The 25,305-nt window shown below is 31.2% G+C and overlaps 2 protein-coding genes across 2 annotated transcripts; one reads left to right on the top strand and one right to left on the bottom strand.

Moving 5' to 3' along the window:
- The first annotated feature begins 1,390 nt into the window (after positions 1-1,390).
- On the top strand, positions 1,391-4,747 carry LOC115702942 (protein SOSEKI 3). The gene is made up of 7 exons (XM_061106992.1): positions 1,391-1,592; positions 1,681-2,101; positions 2,196-2,265; positions 2,361-2,476; positions 2,640-3,525; positions 3,884-4,176; positions 4,289-4,747. Exons 2-7 carry the CDS (start codon positions 1,912-1,914, stop codon positions 4,312-4,314), a joined length of 1,581 nt encoding a protein of 526 aa, XP_060962975.1. The 5' UTR covers positions 1,391-1,592; positions 1,681-1,911; the 3' UTR covers positions 4,315-4,747.
- Positions 4,748-17,599: 12,852 nt separating this feature from the next.
- On the bottom strand, positions 17,600-20,490 carry LOC115723648 (transcription factor bHLH95). The gene is made up of 3 exons (XM_030653149.2): positions 19,814-20,490; positions 18,136-18,603; positions 17,600-18,047 (listed from the first exon to the last, which is right to left on the bottom strand). Exons 1-3 carry the CDS (start codon positions 20,342-20,344, stop codon positions 17,943-17,945), a joined length of 1,104 nt encoding a protein of 367 aa, XP_030509009.2. The 5' UTR covers positions 20,345-20,490; the 3' UTR covers positions 17,600-17,942.
- Between the last annotated feature and the right edge of the window lie 4,815 nt (positions 20,491-25,305).

The following is a 25,305-nucleotide window of genomic DNA, read 5'->3' as shown; positions in this document are numbered from 1 at the left end:
TAACAAAAAAATACCGTTCTGATACCTATTGCGAATCTCAAATTTTTGTCTAACCTATCTTTGTCATATTTGGATTGATTTCATCTTAATTTATGCTTGAATATTAAAAATAAAATAAAAGATTCTACATCAAAATTTTACAGCTTCCTCTGCACTAGAAATACATGACAACCGAGTAATTGTTGGGTTCTCCGAACGAGGATAAGTAACTATATAATTTAAAAATATACAATATCTAGTTCTTGTACAATTCACAAATTCCCTTATAGTAATAAAATTACCCAACTACCAAATCCCTTGGTAAGATCTGTAAGATCCCCTTGCTTCTTGTTCGTTGAATCCCTTCAACGAAGCTCTAGATCTGAACACCTTCAGATCTACTCGCCAAGATGCAGTTGAACTCCCTTAAGCTCACACTACTTGACTTTAAGTCTTGCAACAAAACTTTATATCACCATTCACGAAGCTTCAAGCACCGACATGCAAGAATCAAAGAACAACAGAGAGAAAAAGGCAAAACGTGATCTCAATCTCCGATCTAAGAGGATTAGTCAAAACAATAACTAAAAATGGTATTTATACCCAACTAAGTAATAAAACCCAAAATAACTAATAGGTAGGCTGAGAAAAGACCCGTTGTAATTGGGTTCCAGATGGAACTAGTTGGACAATTAAACAACTAAAAACTCATTGCTAACATGGACTATCACTAACAGTACAAAACATAGATTCACATTAGCCATTCCAGACACGATTGGACCTAATTTTTTATTACAAAAAAATACTAATTCTTATAATTTTTATGAGGCACCCATAGTACTTAGTACCACCATGAATTGCGGTATTATAATTAGTTAGTGATTTTTTATTTATTAAAGTAATATGAGTGAGATTCGATATTAAATTACACAAACAATGATATTACACCTCCAAAAAGTGGTAGAATTATAGTGGCCACATTTCTCTAAGAGCAACTCCATCATTACCGTATAAATTAATTCGTGTGAAAGTACTAAGCAGTACTGATACCCTTTAGTCAAGGTCGATCCTAGGCATAGGCAAGCTAGGCCCGTGCCTAGGACCCACACTTTCTAGGGTCCAAAATAAAAAAAAATAAAATTTTTATTAAGCTTTAATTTAAGTATATTGCAAGCAATAAATATTTATAATTTAGTGAATAATATTCAAGTTCATGAGTTCAAATCCCTTAATGACCCTCCCTTTAGTATTTCCCCTTCTTCTTACTATTAAGTTTTTTTTGAAGGAATTATTATCATTATTTAACGACCCAACTACCATCCCAAATGCCAACCAAACCATTGCCCCAATCTTCATGGCACAAAAGGGAAATATCGGTACAAATAAATAAATAGTAAAAAAATTGTTCAAAAGAAAAAATTGAGAAGAAGAGGGAGTGTGAGTGTAGTCACTTTCTGTGGGTTTTGAAGTGTGTCTTCTCTTCCGAATCAATACAGTTACCTGCCTGCCTCTTCTTACCAAGCATTAAATGCGGGCGTCTCTTTCTTCATCCCCATTCTTCATTATATATATTTATCTCCCTTTCTCTCTCTTCCCTTTCTACTACTTTTCAGGTTTACTCTCTCTCTCTCTCTCTCTCTCTCTCTCTCTCTTTACATATAATAGCTCATTTGCTCACTGTTCCATTTTAACTTTGTACAGATTTGGTTCGGCTTAGATTCTACAAAATCTGTATTTTCTGAGACTGATTTGGAGATCACGGAGAGCTTAATTACGAGTTTCCATACCAGGACGAAGAATGAGAATTTTTTTTTTTTTTTCTTTTTGAGTGTGAGTGAATAGTTCTTGTGAAACTCTGAGTTTTTTTGGGGGGGGACGACTGGACAAAGCAGGATTAGGGTTTTTTTTTTTTTGGTTGTTGGTGGTGAAAGAATGGAGGCGAGGATGAAGAAGTACCGGCAAGTGAGTCCGGAGAGAGCGAAAGTGTGGACGGAGAAGTCTCCAAAGTACCATCAGAATCGGAAAGTTCCTGTAGTTTACTATCTCTGCAGAAATCGTCAACTTGAGCATCCTCATTTCATGGAAGTTCCTATTTCGTCCCCGGAAGGTCTTTATCTTAGAGGTAATCACAGTACCAGAACCAGAACCAGAATCATCACTTTCATTTCAATTATTTATATAAATATGTATATTTATGTTTTATGAGTTATTCGCAGATGTTATTGAGAGGCTTAATGTTTTGAGAGGCAGAGGCATGTCTAACATGTATTCATGGTCTTCGAAAAGGTCAAATTCTTTCAGTTTTGTATATGATAATTTTCAATCCTTGGTCTTTTAGGTCTGTGTTCATAGATTTTCTTTTTGGCTGTAATTTATTGCAGAAGCTATAAGAATGGATTTGTTTGGCATGATCTCAGTGAAGACGATCTAATTCACCCTGCCCATGGCAACGAGTACGTTCTCAAAGGCTCTGAGCTCTTTGAAGATTCTAATTCAGGTATAATAGTTTCCTTTCCTTTTCTTTATTGTTTGGTTGCCCAGAAAATATAGTTCGAGTAGAAACATTTCGATTTGTTATATTGAATTTGCATAACAACACAATGGAATTCCGTGAATGTCAAATCAAATCTGAGAGCTGAAACTTTTTTATTGACCACCAGATCGGTTCAGCCCCGTTGTGAATGTGAAAATGCAGAACTTAAATTTGAAACAATTACCAGGACCTACATCTTGTAGAAGTCAAGACGATTCTTCATCTTCATCTAGTCTAAATGGGAAGGAAACTAAGCATTCTCAAGAGGAGGAACTCTCCCCTCCAGTAAAAAGTCCTGGCTCTTCAGCTGTATCTCCTGAGTCAAGAGCTGGGAAGAATTCTTCCACATGGTCTAATTCGCTGAGCTTGACTGAGTATAAAATTTACAAGACTGATGGTTCAGCTGATGCTTCAACTCAGACAGAGGAAAATGTGGGTAGATCAAAAGTGCGCGAAACTTGTACTAGAGGTGTTTCAACTGATGATGGCTCATTAGAGCCTGACTTTAGTGAGAGCTATCAAAATCGGGTTCTGAGGGGAAAAGATAACTCAGAGATTTGCAGTGATTCAGTTTCACCTCCTCCATCCACGTCTAGTGCCTCATCCTCTGGTGGGAAGACAGAAACTTTAGAATCTTTGATTAGGGCAGATGCTAGTAAGATGAACAGTTTCAGAATTCTTGAAGAGGAAGAAATTCGGATGCCAAACAATGCAAGGATCAAGGCTTCAAATGTTTTGATGCAACTGATCTCGTGTGGTTCAATATCAGTTAAAGATCATAGTCTTGGCCTCATTCCTTCGTACAAGCCACGGTTTTCTCATTCAAAGTTCTCTCCCTTTTTCTCTAGTTCGATTATGATGGGGGAGCTTGATTGCCTGTCAGATAATCCAAAATTTATGGGTTTAAGATTAGAAGATAAAGAATATTTTAGTGGGAGCTTGATAGAGACGACATTGCTTAAAGAAGATGGTCATACAACTCTGAAGCGGTCATCGTCATATAATGCAGACAGGTTACTTTTGCCCATTGATTCAGTTAATTTTACACTATGTTAAAAGCTTTTTTATGTTTCACAATTATCTCTTATGCTGCAAATATAAATTATTAACCATGCAAGTAGTTTGGTTAATTTGTTATTCCAAGTACTGAAAGAGATGCTCAACACTGCAGCTCAGTTTTGTTTTTGTGCTGAGCCTTGTTTAATTAAAAGACAATGCCACAATTATTAAGCTAGTCAAAAGTGAAGTTAAACTTCGTCATGAGAAGAATTTCTTAAGCTTAGAAGATTTACTTGTTTGTTTCTTGTTTATTTGGCTCTTCAGTTTTATATTTTCAAATATTCATGTTTGCTAGATAACACAACCTTGCAGGACCTGTAAGCAATTGGAATCAAATGAGGATACTGAAGAGTCTACCTCAGGGCGTTCAAAATGCATCCCAAGATCGATCAAGGCTTCACTAACTAAGCAACCACGATGTGATTCTATGAGGTCCCCAGCTTCTGATAGACCAAGAAACTCTTCTGATGGTATTGATGGCTCGAAGATCATTTCAAGCCCATCCAATGGTGCTAGTAAAAGAATTACAGAACCTTCAACTAATAGGGAATCGAAAAGACTAGATTCTTTTAGGGAGGAGGAGAAAATGATTAAGATTGAAGAAAGTTAAGTATTGACTCCTCATTTTGTACATTATTTGCTTAAGAAATCATCAAAATAACTCCCAAATATTATTTATTCACATGAGCTGACATTTTTGTTAATTTCCTCCAACAGGCTTGCTTCAGGAGCTAGGGTTATAATCCAGTCCAAAGCTCCTTGCCATACAACCACAGTTGGCAGCACATAGAGGTCCTCTGCAAACATACTATCAAGTAATGCATTCACAATTTCAGGCACTTTGTTCATTGCTGTACAATTAGGGTTTTTTTTCAGTCGTTGTTTGAATTTCAAATGAGGCAATTTTTTTTGGGCGCGTACGTGTAAATCATCTCTTTGTAAATTTTGCTAGTGAAATGAACAGAGAAAACCTTTGCTTGCAAAGTTGGGGATTACTGGTAGTTTAGTTTAGTGTGTTGACAGACACTGTGGTGGTCCTGGTGGACCAAAGCCCTGAGTGTTGAGAATAGGAGTTGGATTTTTGGTTTAGTTTTTCAATAGGGATTGTACTTTTCTGTAGCTAACGTCAAAAAAAGATCTTGTCATTTTACTAGTCTCATTTCACTTTTTTTCCCACTTATTTTATTTTATTTATTTCACAATAGAGTTTCACATAATAGCAATGCTTTTTATAAAAATTTGATATTGTTGGGTGGCAAACTAGCAATTTGCATTTTTCATAGGATTCCTTTGCTTTGCCCACGTATGTAATTGAGTTTTGACTACCATTTTTTCTTTTTTGAAAAAAAGCAGATATTTGACTCGTAGTTGACAGTGAAAAAGGGGTATTGTTTATTTATTTTTCATTAAATAAATATATTGAAGTCAAAGTAACCAAACCAATCACCTAACCTGGTCCTTGGGCCCTGGCTAGTGCTACAGCAAAATAGTAGAGTGGAAATTATAAAATTATCTCTTGTTTCTTTCTTTGATGAGAACTTTGCTTGTTATGTTAACCAAACCATAGTGCCACATAGGACATAGCCAGTATGTTTTTCTTGTCGTTGTATGCAAGTAGGGTTAAAATAAATGTGGGGTTTCTGCTACTGGACAGATGCAGAATTAGAACATTGCTAATAGTTAATTGTTTGGTTGGTTTGTTTGTTTAATTTTTTTATATATATATATATATATATATATTATATTCCTTGACAATTTAAATGTTTGTTTATGAAAGAAGTGGCTAGGGGCAATGGGGTATGGGCTTCTAAAAAGTTACTCTCACGTGTGAGACATCTTTCTTTAATGTGTTTTCTCAGAATTAAGGCTTTTTGAGACCTTAAGAGTTAATAGTGAGGCAGTAGTTGGTGGAGAATAAATTGAGCTGTCTATGGCTTTTCCTTGGTTGTAGTGCATCTGGGTTTTGGGGTTTTCTTTTTCCATCCCTTTTGAAAACTTTTAATTGCTTTTTCTTGTGGCAAATCAAATCTTTCAAAATTGATAACTTGCTCAAATACACAACAATCAATCTGCTTTTTACTTTTGGGTACTTAGAATGTAATAGTAGAGTAGTATATAATACAGAAACTTATAGCATACTCAAAGGAAAAAATTAGTATGAGAGAGAGAGAGAGAGAGAGAGAGAGAGAGAGAGAGAGAGAGAGAGAGAGAGAGAGAGAGTATAGTGAGTGACTACGTAAGGTGGTCTTTTATGGGTCTTGTTAATAATTGGTGTGGAGGTGTGTGGTCCAACTTCTAATGAGTAAATACTGATTGTGATGCGTATCCTTAGAGCCAAGACACACTCTCTCTTTTCCAAATTAGAGTTACAATTAGCTTTTGGTCAGTCACTGTCGACATTGTTGTTCACATGTGCTCAAACAGAGTTGGATCTTTGTAGCATTCGAAAATTCCATATGAGGAATCTAAAAAATAGCATGCGTTTTTAAGCATGAGAAATTGTTTAAGACTATATAATAATATAGTTAATATTTATGCAATTAAATATTTTGGAGACCTGTTTTATTTTTTTAAAAAATAAGTAATTGTATGATTATTGGTTTAAATTAGAGATTTAGTTATATTTAATTAATGTGTGTTTTGACTTTTGAGACCAAATTATTATGTGATTATTTCTTAATTATTGGTAGAAGTAGAATTGTTCATACGATGTAGCGGAAAGTACCAGCGGGTAAAAATATACTGAAATGTGGTATTTTAAACTTATTTATTAGTGATTAATTGTTGGTGAAATTACTAAACTACCATTACTTATTTTTTATATTAAAAAAGAGCTAATTAAATTTAGGGGTATTTCAGTCATTGGATTTAATTAAAAGCGAATTTTTATTTGGGTAATTATCTTTGCACCCAAAATAATTATAAGTACACCACTTTTTGAGTTGATCCCATTTAATAAATTAAAATATTATTTTTTTTTTGATAAAAACACCTCATCTATTTACAATTTTAGGTCTTGAATCAAAAGTACACTCCACTCACGTTTAGGGTTTTTGTTTGGGAAATTTACAAAAATACTAGATTTTGGGTTAAATTTTACAAAAATACTGTCACACGGAATTTTTTTCAAAAATACTGTGTTTTTATAAAACACCAGTAAACACAAAGCAGAACAATTCAAAACAACAGTAGAACACTAATAAAACACCAGTAGAACACCAATAAAAATTTAACACAGTATACTGCAGTATGAAACTTATAAAAAAACACAGTAAAAAAGTGAAAAAATACCGCCTGGCAGTATTTTTGTAAAAAAATGATAAAAGTTAGTATAACATGTAAATTTCCCTTTTGTTTTTCCCTTTCATTAATTATTTTTTTTTCTCAATCTTCATCTCTCTTACCATTATTTATTAAACATAGTATCAATTTTTTTTATATGATCTGTTATCATTCGAATATAAAATCTACAAGTCTCCAACTATTTTCAAGAAAATAATCTTAAAAAAAAACAAACTAACTACAGAGTTACAGTAAAATAAAATTAAAATAATTAGTTTTTTTTTTAAATGAAGTTTACAGGCATAAACCACATCAGAAAAGATAAATCTCCAGGGTATCATTGGGGAATCCATCCCCAAAATCAAAACTCTTATACAACTAAATTAATATCATATATATTGTTCTCAAAAAAAAAATCATACATATCATTATATGAAACAATTATATTAATGTTTCATGATTCATATAAAATTTTTGTAATTGTAATCTTGAATTGGTGATTTGTTTAGGGTTGAATAAAATATTGAATTTTAGTAGGTTGGGTGTATTTATTAAGAATAAATTTTATAAGAAACTTAAGTTTAGAATTTCCCTCTGAACTTCAGACTCTTATGTATTCCGAATATTAATTTAATGAAGTTGCGATTTCATGTATAAAAAAAATAAAATTAGAATCGTCTATTTTAGTCATTTTATGAAAGGATAAAAATGTATTTAATTTGTTGAGGTGTACTTATAATTATTTGGGGTGTAAATATAACTTCTTATTTTATTTGCATCCCCATAAAATTATAAGTACACTTTATTTTATTTTATTTTAGATAAATACATATCTTTTATTTGTACTAGTTTTTTTTTTTTAAAAAATAAAATTCTTCATTCTCATATTCTTAAAAAATATACCTATAAAATAAAAAAAAAATATATTTTAAATATTAAGACAAAAAAAAATTAAATAAAAAAATATATGAAATTTTACTAAAAAAATGTGAACATAAAATAAAGGGTAAATTGCGGCATAAATACCTAATGTTTTCGATTTTATACACTTAAATACCTAATGTTTATTTTTTGTGGTAAAAATACCTAATGTTACAATTCTCTTACACCGTTACTACCACTTCGGTTATTAACTCATAAATATAGACACGTGGAGGGCCCAAATGCATTACATTTATTTATTTTATTTTAAAATTTAATATTCTTAATATAAAAAACTAAAAAAAAATAAGAGAAATGCAATACTAATATTACCATAGCTGAGTGAACCAATGTAGTATATGGAACATGATTATCGAATTGAAGTGCCAATATCATGTGAAAATTGTTAATGAGAACAAGTTTTTTTTTTCTTTTTGAAAAAGTAGCATTTAGTTTCTGATATTAAGAATATTAAGTTTTAAAATAAAATAAAAATAAATGTAATGCATCTGAACCCTTCACGTGTTCGTATTTATAAGTTAACGAAAGTGGTAGTAACGGTGTAAGAGAATTGTAACATTAGGTATTTTTGTCTCCAAAAATAAACATTAGGTATTTAAGTGTACAAAATCTGAAACATTAGGTATTTATGCCTCAATGTACCCTAAAATAAAAGTAACTATTGATATCAAAAGAAAATAATATACTTTGAAATTCTCTTTCACTGATCGCAGATTGACGATCAGAGAAGTGGAATTCTCTTTCAACCTAGTTCAACGAAGTGGCCCTTTGAGCTCGTCGCAAGCTTTGAAAGAGTATATATAGAACATCTAAAACAGATATCCGAGTGAAAAATTATGACCAAAATATAATTTTTGATCTTGTCGACAACAACAGAAACAATTAACCGTTTCATCGCAAGGACGAAGAAACATGAATTTTAAGTTCTCAAAATTCCACTATAACCTAACTAATTAATTCAAAATTTCACAGAATACTTATATAACATCCATACAATAATTATCACGTAACAGAACTCAAACTTGATTTATACTTCATAACAATAGCAAAATTATCACAAAAGCATCAAAACCAATCCTACAATCTCAGAAACAAAATCAAATAACAACCATAAACCCACTACAAGAAATATCATTTTTGCCAGCACATTTTTGTGCTGGAAAAAGTTGGTATTGCGTTGGTAAAATAGGATTTACTTGTGATGTGTTGGCAAAAGGGGTTGACAAATCAATGTTGGTATTAGAACTTTTGCCAGCATAAAACGAAAAGTGTTGGCAAAAATGACTTTTCCCAGCGCGTAAGTGTGCTGGTAAAAGTTAGATTTAGCCACTGCAAATGTATGTTGGTAATACTTTGACCTCTTTGCCAACGCAGTTTGCAAAATGCCCTGGTAAAAGTTACATTTCTTACACAAAAACAAAACCTTGAAACCCAAACTTTTCTAAGGAAAAATATAAACTAACTCTTACCTCAAACTTTCACTCCTCTGGATTCACCTCTAGATGCTACTAGTAGGTTGAAGAGCTAATTTTTGGATGGAAGAAATCAAAAAATTTGGTTTGGTGGTGATGGTTTGATTCGTACGAGAGAGAAGTTTTGAGGGTTTGTTTATTTCATAACTTAAGTTTATCTATATATTAATAATAATAATAAAAGATTATTTATCATTTCTTAGCCATTAAAATTTTTTTAATCTTAGGGTATTTGATCAACCCCGAGTATTTTAAAATATCCCAGTAATTTTGTAATAAACTTATCTCAATAATTTCATCAAAGTTACTAACAAAAACCGTTGTGATATTTTTTGCATCCGATCGGGTCTCTATGGTCGCCGAACCTGAAAATATTTTTATTTCACCAATAACTCACATTATATCTAGATATTTTATATAAATCTCTGTTATTAATAAATTACGTTTATTTATTTACTTATGAAAAAATTTATAATTCACTACAAAAAAAGACTACCTTTAGTGACAACATAATTTTTGTGACTAAAATTACTTGTAACTAAAACATAGTATTTATAAACAAGATGTCATTAATTCAGTTTTAGTCACAACAAGTATTGTGACTAAATTAAAATACATTTATTAGTCACAATAAATTGTAATTTTTGTGACTAATACTTTTAGTCACGGGCCTTTTAGTCACAACGTAAAAATAATAATTTATATAATTAGTGTGACCTTTTTACTTTTAGTCACAAGTTTTGTTGTGACTAAAAGTAAGAAGTTTTGTAGTGATTTATGCTGAATTAGGCTAGCAAGATCATAATCTTACTCATTACTCTCTAATTAATCCCATAATATATAATAAACTCTAATTATTCACAATTAAGTTTTAGAATATTATAAGATATTTGGTGATTTGAGAAATATGATGGAAAATTAGTAAAATATGTGATATTTTATATGGTTAATTTTGATAAAACTGTGTGTACACGTACTTGTTATTTAATTATAAATTATTAATGAAAGAGTAACAAGTAAATTGACAATGGTCGTGTGTTTGGAACAAGTAGCCGCCCAAGCATATATCTACTAGTCCATTTGGAATGTCATATATAATTTGTCTTGTCTCAATTCTATAAATAATTAAATAATAACAATACGTACATCAGAGAAGAAAAATAAAACTTAATTATTTTTCTTAATTTCTTTATAAGAAAGAAGCTATTTTTCTCCTTAATTTGACTTTATACAAATATTATACAAGGATATATAGTCTCAAATGAGATACCAAATTGTGTATATATCTAAATTATTATTCTTGAAAAAAGAGATTATTGGGTATGACCCAAGTTGTTTATGATTATGAGCAACCTATATATATATAAAGGCTTAGGAGAAGTTGATCAGTGAAGAGTTCTTGGATCTTAGATTGTAGTGAGAGAGAAAATGCTTACTGTTGGTGTGAGATGAATATCTCGAAAGTGTGGTAATTGATAGTCTGTTCTAAAAGTTTCTCATTTGAATCGTAATAGTACAAGAATCTGAATCCATTATTGGGAGTTCAGAAAGAGGAATAGGCTTAATTTCCAACTTTGGAGAAATTGGCAAACTCTAATTATTTGGTTGTGCTTTTTTTTTTTTATTTTACTTCTTTAACTAGCTAGTTCGAATTGTGTGATTATTAATTAATTATTCTTGTGTTTGTGCTGCACAATTTTAGTTTATTATGTTTAATTTGTATGTGGAGAGATTTGAGATTAGTGTTAGATTGAATTTCAAAAAGAGATTAATCACCTCTTTTTATTGCGGAAGATATATAATTTGTAAGAAAAGTAACTAATTACTTAATAAAATATTGTTCAATTAAGGGAGACTAGATCCATACTGTATTAGGTACGGACATAAGATAATCCTCTATATCAACATAATTGTTGTTACATCTTATATATATATAAATATAAAAATATATGAGCTGATCCTAATTATGCTACAGTGATTTATGCAATAATTAAATAAGTTATTTATTTTTATATATATAAGAAAATTATTTTATGAGACCGATTCTACTGCATAATTGATGAAAAGTGCTACACATTTCTACACTTTTCTTCTCTAAAAAATTCTAGTATTAACTACACAAAACTAAGAAAATTAGAGAAAACTAGAATTACCTAGAAACTATATTTGTAAGCTAAGAAACTTAGAAAATTCTAGAATATCTTAGAAAGTTAAATTGTAATTTAAAATAAGAAAAATCTAGAAAGTTGTAGTATCATCCTTAGCTCCCTATAAATACCAAGCTTGGGTTGAGGAGCTAGTGTAACAAAACAACCAACACCAAAAAACCAAAGTTCCAAACTATCAATAAAACTTTACTACTTTCTCAAACAACCCTCTCTTCTAAGCCAAACTCATTTCTTATACTAAATCAACAAACTCATCAACATCACTACTTCACTACATTACCACAACAAACCATTAACCACATATCCACCTATTCCAAATCTAAACTAATACAAATTTATTATCAAACCATCAGTGGTATCAGAGCTCCGTTCGATCATATATCACTGGGCGTAATCTTTTCCGTTCATCAACATGAGTTCGGAGTACAATCGCTCTTCACTACCTCTTCCAATTTTCCATGGAGAAAACTATGATTTTTGGTCCATCAAAATGAGGACCTATTTTCGATCACAAAATCTATGGAAAATTGTTGAAGAAGGAATCACTTATTCGGAAGATATTACATCTCTTTCGGAAGATCAAAAAGAGGCACTCGAGGATAATCGACAAAAAGATTCTCATGCATTATATAGCGACGGCAAGCTATAGCGAACAATCTTTTTCCACGAATAATGGGCGCAACAACAATGAAAGAAGCATGGGACACGGCCGGGAGGAGTTCCAAGGAACGGTCGAGGTACGCACGGTTATTAGACTACAAAGCTTAGAAGAGATTTTGAGAATCTTAGAATGAAAGATAATGAGACTTCAAAAGATTACTATTCTAGAATTAAAGAAATAGTAAATCAAATGGGAGCCTATGGAGAAATAATTTCTGACAAGAATATAGTACAAAAGATACTAATTTCTTGTACAGAAAAATATGATTCAATAGTTTCTGTGATAGAGGAAACTAAAGATTTAGAAACTCTATCACCAACTGAACTAATGGGCTCTCTTGAAGCATATGAAAGTAGACGAGAAAGGCATAAGGAAAGTGAAGCTGAAAATGCCTTTCAGTCTAAAATCAATCCGCCGGCCTCGAAAACCAAAAGGCGATGGGAAAAAGACACAAGAAAAACAAAAAGAAAATAATGACAAGTATCCTCCATGTGGCATTTGTAAAAGAAACAGTCACTTGGAGAAAGACTGCTGGTTTAAAGGAAAACCACGGTCGAAATTGTAAAAAATTTGGCCACCGAAAAAACTTGTCGTTTAAAGAAATCCCATGTTCAATTTTTCCGAAGAGAAAAATGATGAAAATAATCTCTTCTATGTACGCAAGTGCAATAGAAGAAGAAAAGATACTTGGTGTCTTGATAGTGGTTGCGATAACCACATGACAAAAAACGAAAGCATTCTTTTGTAGTCTTGATAGATCCGAGACTAAAGTCAAAATCGGTAATGGTGACTTCATGGAAGCGGTCGGCAAAGGCACCATTGCCATTGACACTAAAAAAGGCAAGAGATACATCAAGGATGTACTCTTGGTACCCAACATTGATCAAAACCTACTTAGCGTAGGTCGAATGATTGAAAAAGGGTACTCTTTGCATTTTGAAGGAGATTCTTGCACAATCTATGATAAACGAAGATAAATCTTTTCAAATTACGCAAAGGTAAAAATGAAAGAAAATAGATGCTTTCCCATACGGTGGAGATATGCAAGCAATGTGGCAATGCAAGCGCAAATAGATGAGTCATGGCTATGGCATAGAAGGTTTGGTCACTTGACTTCCATGGGCTTAAGATCACCACAGAAGAATATGATGCGAGACCTCCCCAAGAATTGGAGATCAACACGGTCTGCGAAGGATGCATGCTCGGGAAACAACATCGACAACCTTTTCCATGCCGGCAAAGCTTGGAGAGCCAAAAAGCCACCGGAGCTAGTCCATACGACGTCATGGGGCAATGCGCACTCCATCAAATGACCAAAACAGTACTTCATTCTCTTCATTGATGACTTTACTAGAATGACATGGGTTTATTTTATGCAACAAAAATCGCAAGTCTTCGATATTTTCAAAAAGTTCAAATCCGTGTCGAAAGACAAAGCGGTCACTTTACATCGAAGACAATTAGAAGTGATAGAGGCAAAGAATACACTTCTAATGAATTCAACAAGTTCGTGAAGATGAAGGGATGGAGCACCAACTCACCGTTGGATACGCACCGAACGGGGAATGGTGTATACGAAAGGAAAAATAGATCTGTATGGAGGCGGCAAGAGCCATGTTGCTGGGAAAGGTCTCCCAAAATGATTTTGGGCGAGGCGATAGCGCTGCGGTCTACTTGCTCACCGATGTCCAACCAAAGCGTGCGGGGAATAAGACGCCGATCGAAGCTTGGAGCGGACGTAAGCCATCGGCCAAGCATCTCAAAGTCTTCGAGTACATATGCTACGATCACATTCCAAAAGAGAAAAGAGGCAAGCTTGATGAGAAGGCGAGAGAAAGGAATCTTCTTAGGCTATAGTACTCAATCAAAAGGTTATCGAGTCATAGCTTAGAAACAAATAAGCTAATAATCGATCGAGACGTAAAATTTGACGAAGATGCGCATACAATTGGGAGACACGAAAGTTGAAAGAAAGACGGTCAATATTCCTCTACCGCCAAGACAAGAAAGCTGATCAAAATGAAGTTCTTACTCGGCCAACAACACAAGAACCTTGCACAAGTCATAGAATCTCATGAGACTCATAGGTAAGGCGAACGAAGACCATATCGAAATCTACGAGACATGCAACTTAGTACTTATGGAGCCGAAGCTTTAGAAGCGGCTCATAAACAAGAAGTATGGAGAAAAGCTATGAATGAAGAGATAAAGATGATTATGAAGAATGAGACTTGGGAGCTTGTAGATCGTCCTGAAGACAAAGATACTATAGGAGTCGAGTGGGTCTACAAGACAAAGCTCGCGCAGATGGCTCTATCCAAAAGCACGAAGCAAGATTAGTTGCGAAAGGATACTCACGACAATACGGAGTCGACTACAACGAAACATTTGCTCCGGTTGCACGCCTCGACACTTAGGGCTTTAATAGCTCTAGCTGCACAAAAGAAATGGAAGATTTTTCAACTCGATGTGAAGTCAGCATTCCTAAATGGTTATCTTGAAGAAGAAATTTATGTGGAGCAACCTCAAGGGTTCATGGTACAAGGACAGGAAGATAAAGTCCTCAAATTGAAAAAGGCTTTATATGGCCTAAAGCGAAGCTCACGCGAGCACAGTATAGCGAATCGACGGCCTACTTTCACGAGCAAGGATTCGGGAGGAGCAAGAGTGAGCCAACTCTTTACATCAAAACTCAAGGTACGAATGATACACTAATTGTCTCTTTATACGTTGATGATCTCATCTATACATGATAATGAGAAGATGATAAAGAAGTTTAAAGAAGACATGATGAAAAATTTTGAGATAGCCAGGCGGGATTAATGCACTTACTTTCTCGGGATCGAAATAACTCGAAAAGAAGATGGGATCTTCATCTCACAAAAGAAGTATACGAGACAACTATTGAAGAAATTCAAAATGGAGGATGCGAAGACCGTATCAACTCCATTAGACGATAACAAAGCTCTCGAAGGAAGATGGCTCCTTAGAAAGCTGATGAATCAAAATTTCGAAGTCTAATTGGTGGCCTACTATATCTAACTGCTACAAGACCTGACATAATGTACGCAGTTAGTCTCCTATCAAGATTCATGCATGATCCAAGTCAAGTTCACTACGGAGCAGCCAAGCGAATCCTCAGATACTTGCAAGGAACAAAATTCTATGGAATATGGTACGGAGTTACAAGTGACTCAAAACTTATTGGCTACACAGATAGTGACTGGGCAGGATCCATGGACGACATGAAGAGCACGTCAGGATATGCCTTCACACTTGGATCAGGAATATTTTCATGGGTATCAAAGAAGCAAGCAACTGTTGCACAATCATCAGCAGAAGCAGAGTATATTGCAGCAGCAATGACTACAAGCCAAGCTATATGGCTCAAAAGAATACTAGAAGACATGGGAGAAGCACGGAAAGAAGCTACAAAGATATATTGCGATAGCAAATCAGCTATAGCAATGGCGAAAAATCCAGTATTTCATAGTAGAACTAAACATATAAGCATCAAGTACCATTTCATCAGGGAAGCAGAAGCAAATAAAGAAATTGAGCTCAAACAAGGCGAAGAGCGGTGGCAGACATATTCACAAAGGCACTACCAAGAGGAAAGTTCGAGCTATTGCGAGACATGATCGGAGTTACCGAAATGTGTACCAAGGAGGAGTGATGAAAAGTGCTACACATTTCTACACTTTTCTTCTCTAAAAAATTCTAGTATTAACTACACAAAACTAAGAAAATTAGAGAAAACTAGAATTACCTAGAAACTATATTTGTAAGCTAAGAAACTTAGAAAATTCTAGAATATCTTAGAAAGTTAAATTGTAATTTAAAATAAGAAAAATCTAGAAAGTTGTAGTATCATCCTTAGCTCCCTATAAATACCAAGCTTGGGTTGAGGAGCTAGTGTAACAAAACAACCAACACCAAAAAACCAAAGTTCCAAACTATCAATAAAACTTTACTACTTTCTCAAACAACCCTCTCTTCTAAGCCAAACTCATTTCTTATACTAAATCAACAAACTCATCAACATCACTACTTCACTACATTACCACAACAAACCATTAACCACATATCCACCTATTCCAAATCTAAACTAATACAAATTTATTATCAAACCATCAATAATTAATTACATACATAAAATCAAAAACCAACATATCTGTTGTCTATATATTCTTATATATGTGCCATCACAAATCATCAACATAAACCTTTGATACATACAAAAATGAAAATACGTATTTCCACTAGAAGAAAACATGCAGAATGAATGGGCCTCATTGTCAAAACCACAATATATTTTAGACTGATGATTTTTTAAAAAAAAATGTATTGTCATACACGTACGAAATAATAAAGAATTATAACAAAACAACAAAAAATAAGTAAGGTAGAAAAGTCTATTAGAAGATCAATTTGTTTCTATTAGTAAATTATATACAAATTAATGGAGAAATCTACAATCTCACCACAGATCAAAGCAGTACACTAGGTCAAAAAAGACCTATATCAACACAGATCCATGCAGTATAATATTCAAGATAGAGCATGTTTAATATACATAGTGCTTGTTAAAAATATTTTATTATTATTATTTAACTGTGTTGTATTATTATATTTTCTTTATATATATAAAATAAATGAAATATATTAAAAATATAATTTTTAAATGATGTAAAGAAAAAAAAATTATGTATAAGTGTGAGGTAAAATAAAGAAAATTTTAATAAAGTATTTTTGAAGAATAATATAGAGAAACTGAGATAAGAGTTCTCTAATGATCGATGATGAAGAAAACACAACACTAACAACTAGCAAGCTAGTAATAAAGAATAAAATCAAATAAAATCAAGAAATAAAAAGAGAAAAAGAGGAATTCATCACCATGAACAAACTATATACTGATGTACATTAATTCATTATAAGCAAAACGTAACTTAGTGTGTTTCCACATCCATATTGGAAGATTATGCTAGCCCATATAATTATATAATTAAGCTCATGACCAAGTATGTATGGATCCAAATCAAATTTAATGTAAGCTCTTTGAATTATAATAAACTTCTTAAGTAATCTTGGATATTATAATTTAGTAAAATATTTTAAAATGTATGGGGCCTTGAGTTTAAACGGCCCTAAGTATGGGCCTAGTCCGCTTTAATTTAACGATATTTTATTACATATACTAAATTAAAAAGGAAATAGGAATATGCCTTCAAACAAAAGAAGGAAATAGGAATATGCCTTCACATTTTATGTTGTATATGTAGCGCAACTTGGCAGCGCGTTTATTTTGGGTATGAAATTATATAATTTAGTAATTATTTTTATTTTAAAATAACATAATTTTAATACATTATAAGGAAAACTATGAAAAAAGTGATAAAATTAATTAATAACAAATAATTTTCTTAGAGTGTTGTTGCTCTTGGTGTTTGGTGGTTGAAACTTTTTTCTAAAAAAAAGTAGTTTTTTTGTTTTAAAAAAAAATAATATAATAAGTAATTAAATGTAATAAAATTAATTATTTATTAAGAAGTGCCACACAAAAAAGTTGCAGCATGCATATGAAAAAGAAATCAACAACTTAATTATAATATAAGAAAATGCAAAATATGATATATATTTATGAATGATGAAGATTTTATACTACTAGGCTGAATTTTTCTGAAATAAATTAAATATATTTACATACCCTTAAGTTCCATATATATCCTTTAAATAAGTAAATGGATAACCAAAATTCTGGAGCAATTTAAATAAGCAAAAGTCTCATAATAATAATAATCTGATTAATTATAACATATATATATATATAATTAACCAATTAATTAATTAGAAGGCACCCACAAGGCTATCTCTGAAACAGCTTGCTTGTATAATTCTTCCACAGAATTGAAAGCCTCAAAGAACTCATCTGAACCCACTCCACTAACCTGTTATATACAAATAATAAATCTTAATAATTCATAGAAATTAGGAATAAAATAAAGGAAATATATATTGAATTATATTATTACTTACACGTGCATGAATCATAAACATGTTTCGAATAGAATGGGATGAAATCTGAGCAGAAATAATGGAAATCTTATACTTGTCCAAAACATGGCAAATGGAAGTGAAGAGACCAGCCTTCTTAGGAGAACAGACATTGATATGAGCTTCTTCACCACACAAGTTGAGTACCACATTCGGAGAAATCCAGGTGTGGAACACTACATTATTATTGTTACTACTAGGGTTGTTGTTGTTGTTGTTGTTAGCAGGTAAATACACAAGCTTTGGTAGTTGTGGATTATTATTATTATTATTATTATTATTATTATTGAGAATATTCATGATTGATGATGATGATGAGGGTGGTTGGTCATGAAAAGTATTATGGGTAGCTTGAACCTTTTCTAGCTTTTGCTTTTCTAGCTTATCAAGAGTTTGTTGAAGGTTTCGAATGTAGTTCACTGCTTCATCAACAATGGTGGATTTGTCTGCCTGCATAAATAATATGTATATATAAATCAGATGATTTTACTATAATTATTTTCAAGGTTATTATTAATAAAGCTAATATATAATATAACCGAGAATTAAATATGGCTGTAATATATATTAAATAAATCACAAGCATTGTAATATATAATTTCTCCGTGTAATGATAGTAATAAATTTCAGCTAGATTTATTTTTGTTCTTCAATATTGCAACAATTCTCGGTTGTGTTGCGAACGTTTGCGCTAGATATATATGTCTTTTATCGTGCAATAGAGTTTCGATAATTAGGTTGTTTTATCATGAGGGACGATGTGATTGATAGCCTGCTTGCCCAGTTCTAAACAGTGCCGCGAAAATCTTAAAGAACGACCTAATTCGCAACTCTACCTAAATTTTAATTCGATAAATTCAACCTATTTTCAACACATATTATATATATAATATAATTTTTGGTGAAATATGGGTGGGTGTTTACATATATATATATATAGAACCGTGACTAGAAATGGGTCAACAGTCAATATGTTTTTAAAATTTTTGTTTGAATAAAACAGTCAAGACCTTGAATTTGCCATACGAATGTTTAAAGCCTTTCCTCTTTCCTTTTATATATAAAATATATGTATATAAAGAGAAGTGATATTTGTGTATACAAATTATAAAATAGGTACATATAATTAATGCTAATGGTAATTAGAGAACAATTACACTATTTGTGTACAAATTTCGTGTCTATCATTGAAACTTAATTAGCACCTAGCTATGATTATAATAATGATTTTTGTAATAAGAAGTAATCTCATCATTGCAATAATTTTACAATAATTAATCTTAATTAATATCGAGGCTATAGCTATAGCTTGGTCTAAAAAGGCACAGATTCAATAAAAACATGTGGCCTTTATGTATTTATATCATATACGATGAAAAGAAAGTTAAAAACAAAAAATGAAAAGCCACTAAAACCAGCATGGTCGGTACCCATGAAAACAAAAAACTAAAGCGTAATAAATAGAAAAAACTTATAATAATTAATTATAACTCTCTATTTTCAAATCATCATATTCATAAAGATGAAAAAGGCATTCTAGTTTGCTTGTAATTTTCTGATATTAAAGACAAACAAAAACCCATATTATATATTTATATAATAAATCATAAAAGGTATTTATATATATGTAATAAATATAAAGTAATTAATAATAATATACCTTAGAAGGGAGTTGAGGAAGCAAAGCATGAAGATTAGCAAACATGTTCCTCATCTTCTTCCTCCTCTCTCTCTCCGTCCAAATATGTATTTCATGGTCGGAATCACCGCCACCGCCACCGCCACGGTTGCCATCTTTTCCTTCATTCTTGATCATCACACCAGCTGGTTGATCATCATCCTCAGTAGTAGTCGTACTACTCATGATCCTTTTCCCTTTCTTATTACAAACACCTACATTACCACCACCTCTACCCCTCTTATTATTATTAACTAACCCGAATCCATTCGGTTCGGGGGCCACACCTTGCTGGAGGCCGCCACCGCCATCAGAGTTTGAGGCTGTGGCGGCCGCAGCCATCTTGTTATTTTGTTCAGCGGATTCATTGCCTGCGTCGGCGGCAGGCAATGAATAGTTTTCTAAGTTGGAGAAGGGGTTTGGTAATAGCCATGGATTGTTTTCATCCCACTGTAAGAAAGTACTGCTCTGATCAGTACCCATTAGTAGTACTGATAATTCTCCTTGGGACATATATATATATATAATAAATCTATGGCTATGGTGATTTTGAGAGAGAAAAAGAGAGAGAGAGACAGATTTAGATGATGAGAATAAGAAGAAAGGAAGGCGTTTATAAAGGTGGTGAAGAAGAAAGATTATGATGAAAAAGGGTTAGGGCTTAGGTGTGGTGTGGCAAAATGGGAGATAGGATATTATATAATATATAATATATATATGTATAGATTGAAGCCAAAATACAATCATAAGAGGATGCCGTTACTTGCTTGGGCTATCTTCCAAACAAAAAACGGATGCCCTAATAATTATATCAATTCAAGGTGGGACCCATCTATTGTGACCTGACGTCACCACTTGTCCCTCATTCCTCTTCCTCCTCTTTCTTCAACTTCATCCTCTTTTGTAAAAATAGTTATCAAAAAATATTTACTACAAAGCAACAAAATTTATGATTAAATGTAAAAAAGTATGATTAATTATAAATCAACGTTATTATGTTATGACTAATAAAAAGTCTATGATTAAAAGTATTAGTCACAAAATTAGAATTTATTGTGATTAAATATGTTTTTAATCACAATATATACTTGTTGTAACTAAAACTAAATTAGTGACAACTTGTGTCTAAATATTAAGTTTTAGTCATAAGTTACTTTTTGTTGTGATTAAAAATTACATTTAGTCACAAAAAATTTATGTTATGATCACTAAAAATTTCTCATTAAAAATAACTATTTTTTATAGTGATTGTTATTAAGCAATAATAATAGCTAACACTTTTTAAATATATGGCTTTAACATTGACTAGTGTTACTCTCTAAAACTTTTCATATGACATACCATATAAAACTTTTTATTATAATAACTTGTATGGTCACACAAATAATTATAAATTACATTGTGTGATTATAAACGAGTATTATGTGCGACCATCAATTAAGTGAGATTATTTTGTAAATTTTAATATTTTACATTGTTAGTTTTGCAAATTTCACTCTTCACATATTTACCTTTATACCCTTGTTGTGAATGGAACGCTACCCCATATTCTCCCATCGCCAATCTATGCTGCTAATATCATATACCAATTGAAAGAAGATAATTAAAGGTTCATAATTAATTAAGTTTAATTTTCTCAATTGTGTATGCTATGTACGTATAACCCTAATTGAAAATAAAGCAAATGCCGCGTTGTTTAACCTTATCTGCTCGTTAATTTCAATGTAATGATCAAACTTGTTTGTAACTTGCCCTTTACAAAATTATATGTATACGTTCTGTTATATTTTTATATATATAAATTAATATCTTTCAAAATACACACTAGTTACGTTACATTTATATATGTAATGATTAAGTGTCAGAGAATAGTACTGTATTTGTTATAACTAATATATATGTATATTTTGTTGATTAGTGTTACTTTTTATTCAACTTCATACGTACAGTTATCTTCTATATATGCTTTTTTTCCTTTTATTTTTTAAAGGATAAGTAATTAAATAAATAAATTCCTTGTCTGAGAATATATATCTACCCCAAATAACTGCCTTTTTAATATGTAATAAATGAAAGTTTTATTTTTATTAGAAATGAAAGCCTTTTTTATGGAATGTATGTATATTTATATGTTGCGTATTTTTTTTTTTTTTTTTTTTTTTTTTTTTTTTGACAAAGTGATTAAAATCACTCATGAATTTACGACGCCCACGTCTGCCACCGGCGCTGGAACCTCCTCGAACCAGGATAGCTCATCGTCTAACCGCAGAGCATGCTTTGCCAACCATAGGCTGCTAAAATCTTAGAGCGAGCCCCATGAGACAAAACTGCCCCCGGAAATTTAGACAATAAAGCTATAACATCTTTCAACAACGCTCCCAACTCAATAAAATACTGAAGTTCCACCTGAAAAAGTATCAAAAAAAGAATAAAACTTTAATTAGAAAACTATTCAAACTGAATAGAATCAACCAACCACCAAGACTAAGCAACTAGATCTCCCTATAAAATACTAGAACTAGCCAAAGGGAGTACCCTTTGGCTAGTAACAACTAAATTATAACATTCTACTTCATATCTTCATAGGATCCATATTCCATACCTTTACCCTTTTAAAAATAAACATAAATAAAAATTTTCTTTTAATACCCATTATTCTTTAAATATTCAAAATATTATATACTAATTATTTCATTTTATCTCTTAAAAGTATTATTTATTTTTAGACTAAAATATGTCAAAATCCTTGATAAGTCAAATTGTTTATTATTTTATTTATAGCCTAAAAGATGGTATCTATAATCTTTATTCAGCCAATTAAACCAAAATTGTATTAATATCCTTAAAACTTAAGATTGCACTCTTCACATTCAAAAATACATTTTTCCTAATACCACTTAATCATACATTTAATTAATAATATTAAATTAATATTAATTAATCCAATTCGGTATTATGACATAATGCTTCCTTATTTATTATTTAAAAAGATGACCTCCTAATTATTATATCATTCAAATTATTATAAAAACCATTCATATTAGTATCTTCCTATACAACTAATAAGGCAATAATCTCAATACTTCATTAGCATTTACTTCCCATTTATTTCAATATCTTCCCAAAAATAAAAATAAAATAAAACAAAATATTCTCAATTCACAATAAATGTCCTTTCCTCCAATTAATTACAAATCCCACATTTATAATTTATATATTAAAATTAATATTATGTTATTTATAATATTATGTCAACTATAATAAACTCATATTTATAATTTATATACCTAAAATTAATGTTATGTTATCCATAATAAACTAATAAGGCAATAATTTCATAATTACATACCATAATTGTTAGCTATTAAATTTTATAATATTTTATAATTAATGATATCTTGTAATTTTAACAAAATTACCCCAAATAATTAGGGACCATCCATTAATCAGGCGGGAAAACCTTAAAAGGCACCAAAGCCATAAACAATGGCGCAGCTCATCCATCAAATTTGTACTTCCATAAAAACTAATACCACTCATCCAGAAATTATTTAAAAATACAAATAATGTAATAATTTTGGTACATTCCCATAATATTGAGAACAAATCAAAATTCTATAATAATTTGACTTCCCAAATATATCTGAAGCAATATATTCTCATTAGACCATTAATGTTCCCACCTCCATTTATTACAAGATCCTCAAAATTCTTATTCTTCAATTTATTTAATTAATTATAATATTAGAATCTGAATACTAAATTCTAAACACGAAAATTCCTAAAAAATATAAAGCAAAATATATCTAATAGGAATTAGCGTTTAAAGTAAACCCTCTTAAACTTTATTTCAGTTTAAAATATTCTTTAAATCATACCTCAACCAAAATAATCATTTTATTCCGACTAATAAATCTGTATAGTGCATAACTTTAACTTTAAAATATTATTCTGTCAAAATTTTCTTATACATTCAATACAAAAAACGTGAAAATTTAAACAAACTACCCTAAATAATTAGGGGCCCAACCATATAATAGGTGCTAAAGCCTTGTAAGGCGCTAAAGCCATAAATAATGGCGCAAAATAGAACAAAATCAATATAAAATAAACCTATAACAAAATTAACAGTATATCCCATTATACCAGCTCACCCAAAAAAGAACAAAATCAATAACAAACAACAAGATGAAATCAACTATCCACCATTTCAGCCTTCAACCAAACACAACACTGACCGAGATCTCCCAGGCTCAAAACTAAATTTAGAAAATTTAACTCAAAAACTTCATCACACTGTGCAAACATACAAGCAAAATTCTAAAATTTATAGGTCTTTCGCTAACTCAAAAAGAAACCAGCATAAATTCCCAAACAAACCAACTACAAACAATCTTAATGAATCAAAAACTAAAGGACTAGTGTTATCTAGATTCACATACTGTATGTATATACAATCTGTGGCACAAAAATGAAAAATAAAATAATATAAACTAGAGAAATAGTGTTACTATATTTTAGAAATCCGTCTCCTATGGAGAAATTGGGGTCTCACGGGCCAAGAAAATTTAGGGAATTAAAGATTTTGGGTTCGAAAAGATATTTCTAAAATTCATAACTCATATGAACATCTAAAAAGAATGGAAGATTTAATTCAAAAACAAAAAAGATACTCACCTCATAATCGAGTTTTCAATCCAATCCAAAAGAGGATCTGAGATATCATTCAGATTTGATCTTTTGTTTTCACTATATTTCTTCTGCTTAACATTCCTCTTTCATAAATTAATAAAAAATTTAAGCGTGAATGAAACCAGTCAACACAACCTCCATCTGTAATATAAATTACTAATTTGCATCTCCTTTGTGTATTCGAAACATATTCTTTTGATATTAAAATTGATAAAAATAAAATATATTAAAATTGAAACAATTTTAAATATGAATATACTTTTGAAAGTATTGTTTTGATCGTCCATTGGATGATATGTTCTGACAATATTATCAAACAATTGAAAACACGTGTGAAATGTAAATGTGAGATAGAGAATGCCAGCCCTAAATCGAATCAATATTGCTAAGCTATACTAATGATCATGTGAAGCTAAAGAGAGAATAAATTAGAGAGATTGATTCGCCTATATGTTGCGTATTTTGACAAGTCTTGTATAAAATAAAACCTCTATAATAAATTGTTCAATTATACAGTCAAACAATTCTAAATGACTAAATTAAGCATCGTTAATTTACAAAATTAAAAGTTTCCTATGATTATACCATTTATGGTAGTTGTATTCTAAAAAACTAGTAAAACTAGCTAGAAGGTTAGTATATAATTTCTAGTTTTAAATTTTAATATTAGCATTAAATTTGTATTTTTAATATAAAAAAATTAAAGATATAACAGTGTAGTCTCCTGTTTTTTTATATATATAAAAAATAAATTAATTATATTTATTAAAATTATAATTATT

This window comes from Cannabis sativa, chromosome X (genome assembly GCF_029168945.1).
Source record: "Cannabis sativa cultivar Pink pepper isolate KNU-18-1 chromosome X, ASM2916894v1, whole genome shotgun sequence".
Lineage (NCBI taxonomy): Eukaryota > Viridiplantae > Streptophyta > Magnoliopsida > Rosales > Cannabaceae > Cannabis > Cannabis sativa.
The sequence above is the reverse complement of the archived record's forward strand: the minus strand, read 5'-3'. Positions and strand labels throughout refer to the sequence as shown.